This window comes from Pangasianodon hypophthalmus, chromosome 9 (assembly GCF_027358585.1).
Source record: "Pangasianodon hypophthalmus isolate fPanHyp1 chromosome 9, fPanHyp1.pri, whole genome shotgun sequence".
NCBI classification, from domain to species: Eukaryota; Metazoa; Chordata; class Actinopteri; order Siluriformes; family Pangasiidae; genus Pangasianodon; species Pangasianodon hypophthalmus.
This window is the reverse complement of record NC_069718.1, coordinates 21,742,786-21,763,430: the sequence shown is the minus strand read 5'-3', so window position 1 is coordinate 21,763,430 and position 20,645 is coordinate 21,742,786. Positions and strand designations below refer to the sequence as shown.

Sequence of the window (20,645 nt, the reverse complement as noted above, 5' to 3'; positions counted from 1 at the left end):
ACAGAAAGCAATGTAGATGCACTGAAGAATAGCCAAGAAGTAGCCAGGTGGAGCTGAGAGGTAAAGGGCATGAAAAAGAAAAGCACTCCAGGCAGATGCTGAAAAATGTAGCAAAACAGACATTTTAAAGTAGCATCAATGATGTGTTAAGCTATTTGTTACAAGGGACAATCCCAATATTTCAATATTAAAATAGTGATCTTGCAAGAAATAATTGCCGTGATTTGATTTAGTATTGTAATTTAAGACATTATATTGGCTTCTGTAAACTGCAGTACTGATGTTATAGGTTAGATAGAAGAAGAGAGCTGAGATTAATTTAAAGGTATAGAATAGTTCCTATTAGAAATGCACACAAGAGGAAGGTACCACTTTCACAACATTTGTTTTATTATTGATAAAAGTAATGCAAATCAGTAATGCTTTTGTGATACACTCACCAACCAAAATATTAGGAACCTGATTCTAAAACTGGGTAAAACTGTGCATTCAGAGATGGATATAAAGAGTAGTTATTAAAGTTCCCACAGCCTTCCTGTTGGCTTGAAACAGTCTATCCATTCTCCCTCTCTCTCCTAATCTCTCATCAAAAGGGTGTTTCCACTCACAGAACTGCCGCTCACTGGGTGTTAATTTTTTTCCGCACCATTCTGTGTAGACTCTAGAGACTGTTATCCATGAAAATCCCAATAATCACACTATCCGGTATCACCCAGAAGTGGATGGGTTCCTTTTTGAGTCTGTTTCCTCTCAAAATTTATTCCTCATGCTGTCTCAGGGAGTTTTTCCTTGCCTCCGTCTCATCTGGCTTGCTCATTAGGGATCAAAATCTAAATCCATATCTGGATTTCTGTAAAGCTGCTTTGTGACAATGTCGATTGTTAAAAGGGCTATATAAATAAAATTTAATTGAATTCAGTTGCATTGAATCAAATTGAATTATATTGAATTGAATTGACTCACCTGTTTCTGAAATACTCAAACCAGCCTGTCTGGCACCAACAACCATGCCACAGTGAAAGTCAAAAAATTCCCAAAATTTGTTATGGCTGTATGAGTAAGCCTGGTTGGGTGTGAGACTTCTGGTCTGTCTGGCCTTGATTGAGATAGAATACATGAGAGGAGGCTATCACCAGGTCTGGAGGACAGGATACCTGTAGTCCCATCGTAGTCACAAGCTAAGCAGATAGCTCCAGACTGTGTGCATGTGGTCCAACATGTACAAGGCGAAAAGGAGAAAGGGAAGGATGACTTGCATGACAACTGTACGTATTGCAAATTCTGTTCTAGGGTGATTGGGACATGGAAATAAGAGCCTTACAGGTCCACTTACATGCAACAGTTGTGTGGTTGCACAGGTATAACTGACACAATTAGCATACGAAAAAGGAGGGTCTTTAATAACTAGAGGCATCTACCTAACCATTACGGTGTCTACCTTTTTGAATCATATCTCTTTCCTAGAGAGAACAAGTATATTGGGTCAGAGAAATAAAATTGGAATTTAGGATAAATCAGAAGCTGGAATATAGTGACACAGCTGCTTTTTAAACACACCTGTAAGTGGTGGTAGAGAGGAGGAGTGGCCGCAAATGCACATTTTTCACTGTCACTGAGACTGAACCAGTTGCTAATCCAGCAGCTGGATTGTATGAACCAAAACCATAATCCTGATCCTGCAAAATCCCAGAGTTTTATTTTTCTTAGATCATTCCTTTTATTTATTTAATGATAACTATCAAGATGAAAAGGCACTTTAGACTTTAATTTAAAGTACTGTGGGATTCTCTTCTGAGGGCCTGAGAGCCAGAGCTCTCCTCTTGGAGAACAAAATCTGATTGGCTAAGTGCTCCTTTTACCACTTTTATTTTTCTTTTTTATTTTACTTTTTATTTTCATTACAGAGTTCTCCTATAGGAGCAGAATGGAGGATTCTTAATTGATCATAGATAATTTGCAAAAGTATATCAATTGATTTGCTTTCTATATGAAAATCTTTAGCCAGCCAAGGCTGCAATTTGTAATATACATCAGAGGTATGTATGTCGTGTGATATTTATTGTTTATTATTATCATTTTAAATTCAGCAGACTATTGAAAAAGCCTTTTTAACACTTTAGCCAATTCTTTATTCAAGTGGTCTTTTAGCAATGTTTCAATGCTGGTTCAGGCAGTGAGGTCTGGCCGTGGTGGTCTTCTGACCCTGTGCCATATTCTTCTCAGTCGTTGGTTTCTTGATAATGCCAGAGACATTTTGTGGGCCGAGCGGGAGGGCAAAAAGTTATGTAATCCTTCTGTCACTCTCATAGGCTCCACAAGCCTCCAATGTGCTGTTTCATGAATGAAAGAGGAAGAAATTAGGGGGAGGAGTTGGTAACGCTTCATTGAGGGCTGAGTGGTGAGATGGACCAGGATCCCTCCTGTACCTCCACTCACATTAAATAATCAAATCTTCAAATTTACTGGTCATATCGCTGAGTTGATGAATACATTACGCTCCAATCCAATGACAGGTGAGTGGAGTCTGCTGTGTGTTTGGGAACAATTTTATCATTAATTATACATATTATCTCTATTATCCTACATGGCAAGTACTTAAATCTAGACAAGTAGGACTTTAGGGTCCAGTGTTATTTGTTTGTTTGTTCTTCATGTGTATTGAGAATACTACTGTTATAAATGTTAGCTGATAATTTCAAGGGTTTACCTTGAATAGTTTTTTTTTAAACTTTTTTTAAGTACTGATTGCTATAAATTTTCTGCCTTTACCTAGACCTTGAGTGTGAGCTAAAAAGAATCTAAAAAGACTCAGTAGAGCACCAAATTGGTAAAATATTGGTCAGGACTTGGTCAGGTATGCTAGTTGTAAACGTATAATCACTTTAGTAAATCAGTATAGAAACATGTTGTTTATTGATAGTTTTTGACAATTCCACTGGTTCCGTTGGAATTATTATCTTACCTACGTAATGTATTGAACAAGTATGAATTTTATTGTGCTATTTAAAGAAATGAAGCTAACTAAAAAGTTTTTACCTTATGTCCATGCTGACTGAAAATGGTTACTAATATATTAAATATGTCTGTGATTTCACTCATTTAACTCATATCACATTAGATTTCATTATTTTTATTTTAATATTAGGACTAATTGAGCATGTTTTTTTTAGAAAAAGTCTGAAGGTTTGTATCACCCTTTCGTTGTATGTAAACTATACAACTATACAAAACATTTCTTACATTAATACAGTGTAAGCTTATATCATATTTATATCATTAAGTATCTGCAGTGTTGGAATTTAACTGTATCTTTTTTTTACTGCAAGTATTTGGTAGTACTTTTTCTGTCCAGTAAATATTTATTCTACAACCTCATAACTCTAGGACAGACTGACCAATATTATGTCATCCTGCAGCCACTTCCAAAAATAGAGCTATTCTGTTTCTGAATAAGTCATACCTAGTCGGCAAAGACCACATCTTATGTCTCGTTTTTCTGCGGACTTGATGTGAATTTTCACTGCTTGGTAATCATGCCATTTTGTCAGTCCCATGAGCCTGTGAAAACCAAGGTAAACTGTGATCAAACTCCCTGGCACTGAGGTTTCTCCCCAAACACAAAGACCTCCAGCCCTCGGGCCTATTCTGCTCAATACTCAATGCCAACCCTTCATTCCCACAAGTTCCTTGTTAAAACTAGAGTCTTTACTCCCCACCCCCTGCCTTTTCAGCGCTCAGCTGCAGTGGATGGAGGGTGAGTTGGTGCTGGCTGTCTGCCTCTCTGCTCCAGAGAGAGAGAGAGAGAAGGAAAGAGACAGAGCACATTCTCAAGGCTTTTGGCACTGCAGGATGCCATCATCGTTTGTTGTTTGAAACCTCGACTATGTCAAGGGAACAGTTATCTCTATCACCCCTGGGGAGAGAGACGGAGGTCTGGAATGTGCTTTGCTCAGACCCCTGTGCATTGGACCTTTCGTGTGCGGGCCTTGGAGTAGCCTCTTATTATCCAATCTGTTTGTTAATTTGTTAGATTCAGTTTCTAGAGAAATTTTTCTTTCTCTTTGGCCAAGCCAGGACTCTGTAGGGTCTGAGTGGCATGGAAAGCTTGAAGCTGTTAATGTAAGCTGACAGGAGTGAGCACAGTCAGAGAGTATTCTGTTTGTGGGACAGAGAGCGCTCTTTCATCATGCCTGTGCTGGGTCAGGACCATATCCCTCAATTCTGTAGTCAGTCACTATGGCTTGTGTGAGTTCAGCCCAACACAATGATATAGGCATGTGATATTTGCAGTAATGTAACATCTAAAATCCCCTTATACACATAATTAATAATAATGACATTATTAAGGACAAAACCTTCATAAAACATCTGTGTCAAATAATCTGTTTTGTCCAAATCTACATTGTCCTCGTCAAACATGTGGACTAAGACAGCTTTTTTAGATGTCAGTAACACTTCTTTTAAAGGAACACATATGAGGAATTTATTATGGTCCTGTTATTTGCATAATAAAGATCAAAGTAGACACTTGTAAAAAGCATAGTCACTCATATACAATATGTCATTCACAATAAACACGTTTAAGACCTCGTTATGCAAAATACTGAGCATGAATTAATAACTAAACTCGCATCTTGAGCACAGATTATGATCATTAACAACAACCAATACAACACACTCATTTACCCAAGGCATTTTCTTTTCCAAAACAGTCCACTGGTTTGTAGTTATATACTCTTACTCTAATGGTGTTATATGGGAAATGTCTTCATGGTGTTGTTGATAACAGTCCCTGACTGATTGATACTAGGTACTGAATAATATGCTAAAATAGTGTAATTGTATGATGTGTTGAGTAATAACCTGGGAAGTAAAGCCTTAAACAAGCCTTCAAGACAATCATAAAAAAGCAAGTGTAGATGATTATGAAAAAATTGAAAAAAAAATTGTATGCAGTTGTGGTACACATTAAGTTACTTTTTTAATAAACCTTACAAGCATTGTATGCATATGCGATAAGGGTGGAGGACCCATTGCATGTAGCCAAGAATGAAGTATGTCAGGGTCTCTCAACTTCTGTCCTGTTATGAAATGGATCAAGCATTATTCTAAAAGACATTACCCTACGATCCACTAAGGACCTACAGTATATGACCTATTGTAATTGCTGCATGTTGTTGGCCAAATGAGCAAACAATGCTGCTGACTTTGGGTGTTGCACTTGGTTCTTACTGGAATTACTTTTTTCACCAGAATCCTGGTCACTTTGTGCTACTTTATTTATGCTGCTCAACGGTCCTACCCTTGCACTGTGAGGAGTGCAGAGCACCAAAACACAGGTTCCAAAGGTCACAAAGATACCAGTATCTTGTATGTAATAGTCTTTGTGTACCCAAGAAGATGTAAAATCAGAGAATCTTACTAATTTTGCATGACATGATGGACATTCAAGATCTCTCAGAAAGAGGAAAGCTGTTTATCTTAATCCCTTTACTCAGAAGACTAAAGTAGTCAACATACTTCTCTTTTGCTTTTTTCTTGTTCTGTCTTTTCCATGAAATGTTTGTGCTTTGTCCCAGGAGAAAAGAACATCAGGGTCAAAATGGATCCATCCAATGGCTTGAATCGACCACTGGACATTGTGCCAAACACTGATGAGAAGATGAAGGACAGAGGCCAGTGGAGCAATAAACTGGAGTTTGTGCTCTCTGTAGCTGGAGAAATTATTGGACTAGGCAATGTGTGGCGCTTCCCCTACCTCTGTTATAAAAATGGAGGAGGTAAGCCTAGAAAGTACAGAAAGTAGATTTAGACATTTGTCCATGGTTGTTCTCATTTGCTTTGTACTAGACTGAAGTTTTTGTGCCTTCTTAGAATTTCATTTCTGAGCTCAACATTACAATAGCGGCGACATTAACAATATTGCACATAATTTAATTTAAAAAGTGGTTCAATAATTACTGTAAAAATGGAAAAAAAAATACTGCTCATAAACTTTTCCACTCCATCAGGAAAAAACTGAACAATTATGTGAGACCATTCATTTTCAGACATACATACGTGTATTAGTATGATCAGCCTTTTTTTTTTTTTAACGAAGTATTTCCATTAGTGTGACCAGACTGTTCGCAAACATTTTTTTCTTCAGCTAAGGGACTGGTTCAGCAATACATTTGATTGTTCAAGAAGTACTCGCTGCAGTTTTATGAAATGCAGTATTGTTGCTTGTAAAACTAAAACCAAACATATATTGCAAGCTTGTATATGTTGCCTTAACTTCCCTGTGTTGAAGGAATGCTTTTTGGTATTTATTATAAATTTGTCTGTTGATGGATTTTTAACTAAATGACATTCTCATGCTTATGCCCAGCTTAGCAATAAAAACCAGCTCAGTTTAATGACACAGAGGAATGCTCTGCTACCTACTTTTACTACCCATCGTTACCTTGACCAATAAAGGTCATTTATTATCAACCTAAAATTTCCAGAACCTATTTTATAGTTATATATATAGTTTTCAGAAAAGGGAAATTTTCCTTGGCACCATCACTTTTGGCTTGCTCATTATCTGTCATTATCAAATCTGTATTTCTGTAAATCTGCTTTATGACATTCTCTCTTTGTACAAATTAAAAAATGAAATGAATTTTATAACTTGAGTAAGGTATTATTTCATTTTTCCTCTGTTTTGTAATATCTGTTTCTACTAGATATTCTAATAGATATAGGCTATTATAATAAATAACTTTTGTGTCATAATTAAAGGTAAAACATTTCTCACTTTCACTGATTAGATGGATATAAACAGTGAAAGTGAGAAATGTTTTGCCTTTAATTATGACAATTACAGCATTACAGCATTACAGCTTTTCTAACTTGACCGAGAATCTATGAGTTGTTTTTATGTTTGCCAGGTGGCTGCAAAATTGACCTCTTGATCTGCTGAGTTCTTGAAAACACAGCTTTCTCACTTAGTCACAGATGTTGTTTGATAAGTCAGTGGCATGTGTCCATGGAAGACAGACATCTTGGGGCTCTGGGAAAATATTAGTTCCATATATCTAAATAAAACAATTACCAACAAGGTCTTAGTGTTCCCTCTCTACTGTAATAATTCCTATATCATGCTGAATGTTACCACCTGCCTCTATTCACTTCTCTGGCTTTGTGTTAACTTTTCTTCTGTCTGTGTACCACACAGGTGCTTTCTTCATCCCATACCTAATCTTCCTTGCCACTTGTGGAATCCCTGTGTTCTTTCTTGAGACAGCACTGGGTCAGTACACCAGTGAGGGAGGAGTTACCTGCTGGAGGAAAATCAGCCCACTGTTTGAAGGTTAGAACAGCACATAGAAAGACATATCATGGCTCATTAATTCCTTTTTTGTGTTTTAGAATCATGAAGTAAATCTGATGTCTGGGGTATTGCTCTACCAGAAAATGCAGGGCTTAGTCAGTCAGCTTGTCTGTAGGTTGAGGCATACTATCTTGCTCACTGGTAAAATAATTTATCCAAAGGACCTCCTTAAGACACCATAACCGTGAGACAAACAAGTTCCTCACCTGCCTCACCAGTTAGTAAGACAAGAAAAAAACAAAACAAAAAAAAAACACTGCTTTTCATCTCCAGGACACCAGAAAGCACAAAGTCTTCTGTCCTGAAGACTTTACTGACCTTTACAAAGCACTGACGCACGAGACTTCTTCCATAACTGTTACATAAATGTCTCCTAACAGAAAACGTCACCATATCAATGATTAGACATTTTTCTATGTTAAATAATGTTTATTATTAAGCTTAGATTGCTTAGATTGTGGAGCGCTTTAATATAAACGTTTGATTTGAATACCTTTGAATGACTTGCTACAATAGAAAATTAATCAACACCTGCTGACCAATCAGAACTGAGAATTCAGCAACACTGTGATATTACAATATTAGTAACATTTGCTGTAATTTATAACAAATTCCAGCAATACTGGTGTAAGCATTGCTACTGAAAACTAAGACAGATACATTGGCTGGTGCTGATACTGCAGAAGCTTTGCTGCTTTGGCACTGTTATTGCACGGCTTTTAATTCAAATTACTACATTTAATGCAATAATGTTACATTGTGCATAATGTTATATCATTTAAAAACATGCAGGAGATTAAATAAACAGCTAATGCAGAGATTGAAATGCTTGAAGGAGAAAACATGCAGAAGGTCATTGTTCACCAGTCACGTGCTGTGGTATAGAGCATATTTTTGCATTTGCTGTGGTTTCCCACTGTAAACACTATAAAATACAACTTTCATGCTATATTGTGTCTAGATCTATAAATAAACAGTATGTAAACTTCATTTAAAAGTTTAAAGCATAATAAATGCCAAATTGTGTTTATTGAATAACTCATGAATCTCTGGACATATATGTACTTATCATGTCTGATTGCATTAGAAGTAAACAAGAAATTTTGGAGACAAGAAATCTCATACCCTGAATTCACCTCTAATACTCATCAATAACCATTAATAATTATGTACCGTATTACTATTCTATTACTACTCTATTACTAATCACAGTCTAACAAAATGCATTATTCATTGAAGAAAGCAGTTTAAAATGTCTTTAAGCAATATATTAATTCAGGGCTCAATGGTTATTGTTATATTATGCATATATTCACACTTTTTATTCATGTAACCTGCATATACACACACTTTCTTGCATGTCATTAAAATAGTCCAGATAAGTCTGCTTGCGATACAGTGTATACAGTGTATTCCTTTGATTGCATACTATAACTGGATTTTAATATTCCTATTTCCTTTACATTTCGCACTGTATACTATTACTACTACTACTACTACTAATAATAATAATAATGTGTAGCTTTCAGACTTATACAGATAAAATAAAATGTAAGAAAATAAAATTATCAAAATACAATTATCAAATATTGCTATAACATGAGTAGAAATTCTCTAAAGTGGGTGATTTTCAATATTTTTGTTTACAATTACAACATATCAAAACTACCAATAAGGCTATCCAGTTAGTTGGACTAACCATAATAAATCTGGTTTAATAACAATATTCTATTTCTATTCAGAGTTTTTAAACCAATAAAACATAGCATTTACTAAAAGAGGATTTGTGTGGTAATTCTCCTAACAAAGGCTTCTTTTAAAGGTTAAAGTCTCTCTCCTCTCTATTTGTTGCATATCTATAAAAATTAATGTTTTGGAGAATTTGTAATCTCTGTTCTACATATTATGTGTTATTGAATTTTTTTTTTTTTTTTTTTTACAATATCCCCTGTGTATAGGTGTTCTACAAATTAATTCATCAGTTTTATCCAGTCAAGTTGTATCTGAAAAAGAAAAAGAAAGTATTCTGTTATGGATACTATTTGCTCTTTTGGTGATTGTGTTATACAGAAATCACATCTCATTTGGAAGGTCTGTTTTGAGTTTATTCACAAGCTTCTTTATATCTTATGTTTAATTCAGTTATAACCTTAAACTAACTAAGTTAATTCATTTGGACAACAGTCTATATATATATATATATATATATATATATATATATATATATATACATATATATATAGACTGTTGTCCAAATGAATTAACTTAGTTATGCCAATATATATATATATATATATATATATATATATATATATATATATATATATATATATATATATATATATATTTATGTATCTCAAACTTGGCTCCTGTGCTGTGAATAGGATATTTTCTCACTTAGACAGACATTTAGATAGAAATAAAGTTGCTTCATGTCTCAGATATTTAAGGGAGCATGAAAATTTTGAAAATGAAATGTTTTCCTCCCTGATTTAACCATTTAAACTCTCATGATCCATTGGTCCATCCACATGTACACTACATTAAATAACAATAACTAAATTATTAATACAAGAGTTTAGTACAAAGTTTTAGGTTTAATATTCCATTAATACTTGGCACATATACAACAGATCCAAATCATATTATGAGTACATTTTTTGGCCAGAAGTATCCAGCAATAGGCCTGTCTCTGTTTTCTTTTACACAGTGACGGTTGTCGGTAGTTACCAGGGTTATCATGAAACTCAGTTAGGACAGACTTCTTTTCATCCTCAGTCTCAGAAACAGGTGCATGTACTGTCCAATATAAATAGTTGGTTATCTGAAAGAAAATGAAATAAGGTCATATACATTTCCACCAAAGTTTTTTTTTTCTTTCTTTCTTTTTTTTTTTTAATAGAATGGTATCATTTTTATCTTTAGTGGTTTAATTTTAAGGAGCTCCTAGACCACGTTGTTTGTTTTAACCAGAAACGCAAGAGCACACTGCACATACAGCACAAATATTAGTCTGGCTACCACTGATGAAATTCTCAGACAAACAAAATATGTTGCCTTGCATTCTTTTGCTGTAGTTGGGGATAAACATTGCACTAATATGCCAAAGTGAGGTCTTGGGGATGGTATAAATTGTTCTACAGTATTCCAGCTAACAGTTCGGTAAGCACAATGTTTTCTGGGCATTATATTTCTGCAATATCTTTACTTGTTGGACAGTTAACACAGGTGCTTTTTGATAAGGTGAGCAGTTTTCTGAGAGTATTTTGATATTCGTTTATTCCAGCACATTTTCAGGACATTGTTTTGTAACCTTACACATAACCCTCTGGAAACCTTGAGGTGCTACAATGTAATGAAATGGTGGTCATAAGGAAAACGAATGGTTTACTAATTCTATGCTATACAAATTGCTCAATACCTAATACTACTTTCTCTTTTTTAACTACAGGCATTGGTTATGCCACCCAAGTCATAGTAGCCTTGTTGAATATTTATTACATAATCGTTTTGGCCTGGGGAATCTTTTATCTGTCCTTCTCCTTCTCTTGGGACCTGCCGTGGTCCTCCTGCAACAACACCTGGAACACAGGTGTGCTGATTTCGAATTTATTTATCATCCCTTATTTGACTTCTAATCATGTACCATTGTATGCAACCGTGTAAAATCTAGTAATTCAAAAGAACTGTTAAGATTGCATCTTCCTCAGATTGTTGCTAATAGCAAATTATATTGTTTAGATTCTTGCATGGAATTTCAACGAAGAAATAATTCTATCGACCAAAGTCATCTGGAGAATGCAACTTCCCCAGTTATTGAATTTTGGGAGTAAGTATATTAGTGTTTTGAGCTCTGTCTGTGTTTAAGGCTAAACAGGGTACTGAGTTTATTGCTCAAAATAGTTTAAATAAAAACTTTAGTTGTGTGTTTAGAACATAATGGCTGTTATTGCCATGCTTAATCAGGGCTATTCATTTGCTATTTCTGGCCTTGTGAATTGCATGTTGCAGTTTCCCAAGAGAATGTTAAGACTATGTCCCATGTTCTTGTGTATACTGAGAATCCTATATGTACAAGGCAGGGGAATCAGATGTACCCACATAATAGGATAATTCTGTTATAATATAATTCTAAAAAAAAAAAAGACCTTTAATGCTGACTCTGCCCCATTTGAACTTTATAATTTCTCCGTTGTGCATGTTCAGGAGAAGAGTCTTGCGGATCTCCTCAGGTATCGAGGAGATTGGAGAGCTGCACTGGGACATGGCCCTCTGTCTGCTTCTTGCCTGGATCCTTTGTTACTTCTGCATTTGGAAGGGTGTCAAGTCCACTGGCAAGGTGAGCTGAAGATGATGGGGTTGAATATCTGTAGAAAAAAGAGGAAACTTTACCAACATTGTTGAAAAGGGAAACTTTCCCTGCACTGTTGCATTGCTATTAATGAAAAAAAGACGAGTTAGGACAATGGAAAATTCATGTCATGTTGTGAACAGAGATGAGCATTAACGCATTAAAGCATTAAAGCATTAATTCCTATGTAACTGTGACTTCGCAGGTTGTTTATTTCACTGCTACCTTCCCGTATGTTATGCTGCTGATTCTGCTAATCAGAGGGATTACTTTGCCAGGGGCATCACGAGGCATTCAGTTCTATCTTTACCCTGACCTGGGACGTCTGGCAGACCCACAGGTATTCAGCTCCAGTCAGATAACATGATTTTAAACCTGCTTTAAGCCACATGCTGCAATGTTGTATACATACGTTCTTTAAAGCTGCTACAGTCAGAATTCGCAAAGGTTGTATAACCGTTTTACAACAAGAAAAGACTCGGATCACACAAAGGCACTTCTTTTGTTATCTTATGGACTGTTTTTCAGTCCTTAACCACACATGAAGCTGAGCTCTTCTAAGGCCTTCTCGGGGGAAAAGAGTAGCATACAGAGTTTTCTTTCACGTCTATGTTGGAGAGGATTGGCCAGGTGTTTAATGTGCCCTAAAGCTGGTCACCCTGCATGAAAACATTGTTTGTTTCATCTCTCTGGAGTGTCCTGCTGTGCACTTTGACCTCTGCTCCAGTTTCCCCATCTGTTACAAAATGAGGGTTCCCCCATGGGAAGAAAAACAGGGAAGTGTTTTTCTGAGCAAAAGGACATACCAATTCAGTATTTATGTTTTATTTGCTTAAATATTTGCAGTATCTTAATTGTGGTAAAGAAATTAAATTTGTTTAAAATACATACAGTATGTTGATATCTCACTATTCATATAATTATTAAAGTTTATACAGTATCCTGAATACATTTTTATCCACATGCAGTTACACTTGTAGTCAAAATCCATTTCCATTTAGCCAGATTAAAATCTGATTGTTGTGTTGCGTGTAATATGAAAATCAGCTTATACAATATTTAACCCCCACCTTCCCTTGTTGTTCCTTATTTTCATGCCTTATGCAGAAATGACCTGCAGCATACAACATTGCAATTTTGCATGCTATCTCAGACTTTCTAAAGTTTAAATGATCAAATAAACCTGCATTCTGTGTGATGTGTATAATCCCTATCCATATATAATAACAATCTAGTGTAAATGGGGTCAAACTCACTAAAGATTAGATTCCTAAATGACTCTGAATATACCCACCTGTCTCTGATATTATGTGAGGTTGTAAGACAGTGCAATTTGTTTGACTGGGCAAAGTGGCAGTGAAGTTGGCATGTCTGTAAAATGAGGTGCAAAACTGAAAACACTGAGGAACGTAACGCAACTTTTTCCATGAAATGGTTAAAGATAAAAGTGGAACACAAAAATGCAACAAATTGTGGAACATATTATAGGACAATGTGAGGTAAAGAAACATTGAGACAGGACATTTAATGGAGATGTGCATACAAATGTCCTACAGTGCAATAGTGTAATGTGTTAAAACTAGGGTGATTGTCATTCAGATATAATTTGCTTCTGTTTATAGTAGCCTCTATAAATTTTTCTAATGTTGTTTGTTCTGTTGAAAGTTTAAGCCAGCGCAAGTCATTTTAGTTCTATCTTTCCAGTTTAGTAATATTACCTTTTTGGCTAATGATGCTACTACAAATGTCTTTCACAGTGAAGTGATTTGAGTTACAATTGAGTACTAAATCCTATAGATTACTTGAGTTCTCATTCCTCTGATCTTTCCCAGGTATGGATGGATGCAGGAACGCAAATCTTCTTCTCTTATGCTATCTGTGTGGGCTGCTTGACAGCACTGGGCAGCTACAATAAATACAACAACAACTGCTACAGGTGAGACCATTGAAAGAATGACATAATTCATTCCAACATAAAATATGTTAGGTATGTTGCATATTACACACAAACATACCTACACAGGGAATTATACTTAAATATAGACAAATATGGATACATATAAATCTGTGGAAGTATGAATAGTAAAAAGTGGAAGTATCAGGCCAAGAAGGTACTCAAGTATAATTAACAAAAAGTAACTGTGATGTCAAAAGTAACTTTTATTACGCACCCAAATCTGTTAGAAGATGATTTTTATTTTAAAGCAACTATGCCTCTGTAGGTTTGCTGGTCTTTTTTTCTTTACCCACAGAGATTGCGTGGCTTTATGCTTCCTGAACAGTGGTACAAGTTTTGTAGCTGGATTTGCTATTTTTTCTATCCTGGGTTTCATGTCTTTCGAGCAGAACGTCCCTATTTCAGAGGTAGCAGAATCAGGTATGTACTGCCTTTCAAATAGTGGTCTTTTTCTGGGATCTTTAATATAAACATGGTCTGAAAATTATATGCTGAAAATGTATTTTCAACTAAATTCCAACAATTACATGCAACATGAACACAGTGAGTGCTGGGTGCTAGCATACATAAATGAAACAGAAGAGCATAATTGGCAAAATATGTAACAGACAATAAACTCTGTCACTCAGGGTCATGACCCATAAGAACATAAGTATGCTCCAGTGTGTGTATTATCTGCAAAATCCGTGGTAACAGTACATGATGTGTTAATTTGTGTAAAAACTGTTCATTTATGTTCCAGGCCCTGGATTGGCTTTTATTGCTTATCCACGTGCCGTTTCCATGATGCCTTTCTCTCCTCTGTGGGCCTGTTTCTTCTTCATTATGATTGTGCTGCTCGGCCTGGACAGTCAGGTAAAACACAAATGTAATCAGCTGTTGAATGTGAAAAATAGTGGCTTGTGTATGCTCTATTGTTGCAATGACTTCTCCTTTAATTATAGACTACTGCATTAAGTATAGTCGACAGCAATAATTAGCTTACGTAATTTCACGACTTTCAGCAGTAGACAACATTAATCATGAGAACCTACTGACAAAATCATTATTGAATATCCACTAAATAACATAAAAGCATCTGTATAGTTATCAATATGTTGTTATAAAGAGTACATTTTCCTAATTGTCAAAAATAGTACTAACCTATTCAGGAATGTAGAGTAGTTTTTGGAGGTTATGAGTTTTACCTTTTTTTCCTCATCCAACTGTAATGCTATGATCTTCCAGTGCATGAAGGATTAATACTAGAACATTTATTACATTTGGAATACTGGATTAATAGGAACATTTTCCTAAACCATTCATTAGCCATTGTTTTGATTTTAATTGTCTCCCAGTTTGTCTGTGTGGAGAGTCTGGTGACAGCGGTAGTTGACATGTACCCATCAGTGTTCCGTCGTAAAAACCGTCGAGAACTCCTCATCCTTGCTGTGGCCTTCTTCTCCTTTCTCATGGGATTGATCATGCTGACAGAGGTAGGCCACTGACAGTGCAAATGTATATTTAGTGGCTAGAAAACTCAAACAATTGCACTGCACCATATATACCATGTAAACAAACATGACATTATAAGACCCCGGCATATAAAAAGGACACATTTGTTAGTCCAGCCAAGATGTGGGCTGGTAGCCAAGATGAAAAATATTAAATAAAGAGAGGAAAAAAAATGTCAAGGTCCTATCACTCTCTCTCTCTCTCTCTCTCTCTCTCTCTCTCTCTCACACATGCGTAGGGTGGAATGTATGTCTTCCAGCTGTTTGACTACTATGCAGCCAGTGGGATGTGCCTCCTCTTTGTTGGTATTTTTGAGACTATTTGCATTGCCTGGATATATGGTAAGAATTTGTTGACAAATATTTCTATCACATTTTCTCTTTTAATTTTTTAGTTTACTTTGCATTTTCTGACTATCTTTCATGTTAAAATGCTAGGCCACTCTAAGAATTACTGATAACTGTGTAAATAAGTTTACTGGTACCTTCTTGATGTATATTTTTTAAGTGTAGCCCCCCAAAGCGATATGATCAGTGTTACAGAATGGGATCTGCCATACTACTGGTCCATTATAAATGCATTAACTGGACGACCTGAACAACATGAAAATATGAAGTGAGAATAGTCAGCATTGTGTCTCACTGTGTTCACTTTCCTCAGTTGTACACAATGCAGATTGATAAGTAACAATGCCATGTTGGATTAATTATGCTTTCATATGGACCTAACCATTAAAAGTTTGGAAAGTTCTCAAAATAAATAATTATATTCATCAATATGAACACATATGAACACATAATAGTTGCCAGGTTTCAGACACACCTAGCACAGCAGTATCAAACCAGTACAGTACAGTACAGACACACTGAATACAAACCACAAAGGGCCTAGTAATTAGTTTAAGACTTGATAACTGAGTGATAACTGAGCAAAGTCCACCCGAATTTTAGGTAATGGGTGTCAGAGTCTGACACTCTGACTTTGAAAGTATACAACAGGGTTCCCTAATTCCCATCCAGGAAAGCTGGAGTCTAGTACTGTTTGGTGATTATCTTGTAGGTGTACACTTAGAGCAGCGATGTCCAATTTTATCCACAAAGCTTTGGTGTGGCTGCAGGTTTTTGGTTTTTTTTTCCAACTAGTAAAAGTTTCACTGCTTTTACTCATTTAACTTGATTTTATAATTCACAGTTTTACAAAAAGTGTATTTACAGTGACACATGGTCATAAACTTACCAAGCTTTTGGCCTGACGTTATGCTAGCCATAATATGCAAACTATTATTATTTTAACACTTTTAACATTTGATGAAATGTAAGGCTAGTTTCTTTTAAACCTCTCCTCAATTGTGCACAATAAAGAGCCCAAATAAAAAGGTAACATGTTCCATGTTATATATAGTCTGATCTTATAGACATGTTATTAATATTATAGTCTGAAAATCATTTTTAGGTGCTGATCGTTTTTACGACAATATTGAGGACATGATTGGTTATCGACCTGGACCTTACATTAAGTACTGCTGGTTATTCCTGACTCCAGCCACCTGTTTTGTAAGTTTCTCTAATTTGTACCTGATATGTCTGTTATTTATTTTTTAATTCCAAATTTATCTATTACAATATACCACCATACGTTGTTACTTGCTACTCTTTATTCACCATAATTTACTTAGATTTAAGCCACTTGCATTTATTTGTCATTAATATATTCGTCTCTTTAGGGCACATTTGCTTTCTCTTTGATCAAGTATACTCCACTAAAGTACAACAATGAGTATGTGTATCCATGGTGGGGTTACGCAGTGGGCTGGCTTCTGGCTTTGTCGTCCATGGTCTGTATCCCTCTGTGGATTATGTATAAGATGGGCACTGCCAAAGGAACACTAAGAGAGGTGGGAACACTATTACAACATGCAAGATACCACAATGCCAGAATTTGTTTTTATTTCTTCTACTACTTCTTTCCATCTTTCTATCCTTAGAGATTCCATGAGCTGACCACACCATCCCCTGATCTGCCCATAACACGACAGGAGCAGGAGAAACTACAGGTTCTCTTTGCTGCTGATGGAGAAGGTCTTCCCCGGGGAAGAGCTTCTACCAAGGATGGATACTTTCCTGTCAGCGAGAAGGAATCGCAATGCTGAATTCCTTAATGGCAAGAGACACTATGGAGCACTTTATGTTTCTATAAAAGTGGTCCTTGGAACGCTTACATTAATACCTCACACTGCTGATGACAGCCAAATAGCACCAAACAGAGGGGAAGTGAAATCCTTTCATAATGTACTTTGGATCTTAGAAAACGCTATAACGCCCTCTATGGGCACCTTTTTCACTGACATCTATTTTTTCCAGTCGTGTGGGCCATTTTCCTGTTAGTAAGCAGCGAAATTTTTCACCATCAAAAACTGTGCAATTTTTAACCATTAACGGTTGCCTAGTTCGTGTGGGTTTCTGTGGGCTCCAGGTTCACTGGTTTTTCCTTGCACCTTCAAAAACATGACAGTAGGTGAATTGGCTATGTTAAATTACCCTAGGTGTGAAAAAGTGTGGGAATGCTTGTGTGCATGGTGTCCCGTAATGGGCTGGTGTCCCATTCAGGTGTGTCCCCACCTCGTGCACAGTGTTCCCTGGATTGTCACTGGATCCACTGCAAACCTGACCAGGATAAATCAGTTACTGAAGATGGTTGAATGAATAAAGATTCCCTAAAACTTTTAGATTTAATTCTGGGCTGTGGGATGAGGGGCACTGAATTATGGACAAAGACTGAATGTGGTTCAACATTTTACATATATTTTTTTTTGTTAGATGTATCTTATTTTGGAGTCTGGATGTTTAACATATTTGGTTGTTCCTAAAATTTGTAGTAAAATAGACAAGTATCAGCTACAAATTGTGTCATAAAATGACAAGATTTTGTATTAAATATATTATATAATATAACCTTCCAAAAATGTTGATCCTTTTTACAGATATTTTACACATATTTTTTGTCAAATTAACATAGGTCTAGGTATGTGTGGCTGTGTTTTATTATTATTACATGTTTCACCACTACGCAATCTGAATTGAATTGAATTGAATACTTTTATTGTCATTGCATGTAACATTCAAAGAAATTTGTATTGTAATTGTATTGTATCTGTCTTTATAATTGGAATTCACTACACTGTAGGAGTAAAAAGGACAGCACCAATAACAAGGTTTATGATATTTCAAATGGAACATAGAAACACAATGAAATTCACTGACACTATTGTGCAGGAATGGGCAGAAATTACCCAAATGGCCAGTCATAATTTCATTTTCAATTTGCATATCCTTTTCCCAGTAATACAGATTTACACAATACAGTGCAGTCCACTTTAGGACATTAAATATGTTGTGGTAATTGTAATCAGTAATACTAGTGAAATCTTACTACATGAGAAAGTTGTAAACTGAACAAACCAGACACTAATTAATTATTAATTTATTAATGAACTTTTAATTATTAAGTAAACTATTAATTCTAAGACCCAATTCTTCAAAAAAAATAAGGTGCATACTCTGAAATAATAATAATAATAATAATAATAATAATAATAATAATAATAATACCTTTATTGTGGTCTATGGGCAACTTTATTAAGCAAACAGTTGTTGATATTGTGTGCAAGAATTACTGCAGATCTGTGTAGGATTTTCTGCTATTTTCTGGTGAAAAGATCTGAAGTGAATGCTTTTTTACTTAAATGTTAAATCACTGTTTGTTGTGGGATACCCTGTACTATAATTTTATAATTCCTCTTTTCATTCAGTATTTGTATTATCAGTATCTTATACTGTTGTGTAGTGTTATCTGTCATTATCATTAGGATGATAGATTTCAGATAAAAATTTAAGTATATTGGGTTTTTGTATGGAAATGCAACAATTTAGCTAATTGGTTGTCTAATTATTCAGTATTCTGTGTTTATACTTTTACACTTTTACTATTCTTTTTGAAATGTGATGACGCATGATGAAGCATGCCCAGTCTACATGTATATAATGTGTACAGAATGGTTATATTTACATCACATTTACATTTTGTATATTCCATTTCCTGTTAATGAGCCTGAAGTACCCCAATTAAATCCATTTAATTCCTTATTTGACTCCCTGTTGTTACTGTAATGTACTGCAGAGTGAAGTCAGAGCTTGAGGAAACTGAATGCATGTAACTGCTTTGCAGTTTTCTTTTTTGTTTCCTTGTGCTATTTTTAAGAGTGGCACTGCAAGGTATAATGTATGAGGAAAGAAAGTGAGGGGGAAAAATAAAAGATTAGACATACTCACCTTACACACACACACACGCACACACATTACAGTGGTGGAAATCACAGTGGTGGAACCCACTTATTAAAATTGCTACATTTATTACTGAGTTTTTATAGTTATTAGCCTTTTGACAGGTCAACTGAACTGAATGAGTTTAAACTAAATAACTACTGTATAAATAATTGGACCTAATGTGTTCTGTCAGTTTATTCTCCACATTCAAATATATTATATGGCCAGTTTGTGGATACCTGACCACCACACCCACATTGTTGAACATCCCATTCCAGATTTATTCCCCATTTGCTGTTATAAAATCCTCCACTCTTCTGGGAAGGCTTTCCACTAGATTTTTGGAACGTGGCTGTGGGGATTTGTGATCATTCCGCTACAAGAGTAGTTAGGCCAGGCACTGATGTGGTGCGAGGAGGCCTGGTGTGCAGTCGGTGTTCCAGTTCATTCCAAAGGTGTTCAGTGGGGTTGAGGTCAGGGCTCTGTGCAGATCACTCAAGTTCTTCACTCCAAACTTGGCAAACCATGTCTTCATGGAGCTCACTTTGTGCACAGGGGCATTGTTATGCTGGAACAGTACAATTTCCCTTCACTGGAACTAAGAGACCCAAACCTGTTCCAGCATAACAATGCCCCTGTGCACAAAGCGAGCTCCGTGAAGATATGGTGTGTGAAGGTTGGAGTGAAGAACTTAAGAAATTCTCTACAATTTTGTGCTTGCAACTACGTGGAAAAGGTTTGGGGAAGAACTACATATGGGTGTGATGGTCAGGTGTCCACAAATTTTTGAGCATTGTAGTGTGTTTGGCTCCAATAAATAACCAAAATACTACTGTACTCATTTAATATATGAGCCTAATATTTGAACAGTTGGATTGTGTTCATTGTCTGTATAGAGGGGGAATTTATTTTACAGTTAATGCTAATGATCCTGTTTGATTAAGCCCTAGTGTACTGTCTGAAATTACCACTATGGAGGAATTTCCTGTTATCCATATCAATATCATTTGTTAATCAGTATTATATCAATCAGTATCTATGCAACAGTATTGAAAAGTGACCTTAAACCACCTAATGTATTAACTTTCAGAGCTTCATTTATATACCACACTGTACCATTTCTGGTGCATTTGGAAGGGTGACTTTGGGCCTGTGATCCTGCAT

General features: G+C 35.8%; 1 protein-coding gene across 1 annotated transcript; it reads left to right on the top strand.

The window, feature by feature from the left end:
• The first annotated feature begins 2,325 nt into the window (after positions 1 to 2,325).
• Positions 2,326 to 19,280, top strand: slc6a13 (solute carrier family 6 member 13). Its single transcript, XM_026920040.3, has 15 exons — positions 2,326 to 2,513; positions 5,580 to 5,780; positions 7,202 to 7,336; positions 10,809 to 10,949; positions 11,099 to 11,186; positions 11,564 to 11,696; positions 11,914 to 12,048; positions 13,541 to 13,644; positions 13,961 to 14,085; positions 14,408 to 14,520; positions 15,003 to 15,140; positions 15,398 to 15,500; positions 16,612 to 16,712; positions 16,883 to 17,053; positions 17,144 to 19,280. The coding sequence occupies exons 1-15, from the start codon at positions 2,483 to 2,485 to the stop codon at positions 17,306 to 17,308; spliced, it is 1,884 nt and encodes a 627-aa protein (XP_026775841.1). The 5' UTR covers positions 2,326 to 2,482; the 3' UTR covers positions 17,309 to 19,280.
• Positions 19,281 to 20,645: the final 1,365 nt, after the last annotated feature.

Excerpts from the sequence above, each read along its gene's own strand:
- slc6a13 (XM_026920040.3), top strand. The coding sequence starts at position 2,483 with ATGAATACATTACGCTCCAATCCAATGACAG. Across the intron at positions 5,781-7,201 it reads CTGTTATAAAAATGGAGGAG|GTGCTTTCTTCATCCCATAC; the intron begins GTAAGCCTAGAA and ends TGTACCACACAG. Across the intron at positions 14,086-14,407 it reads TTCAGAGGTAGCAGAATCAG|GCCCTGGATTGGCTTTTATT; the intron begins GTATGTACTGCC and ends TTTATGTTCCAG.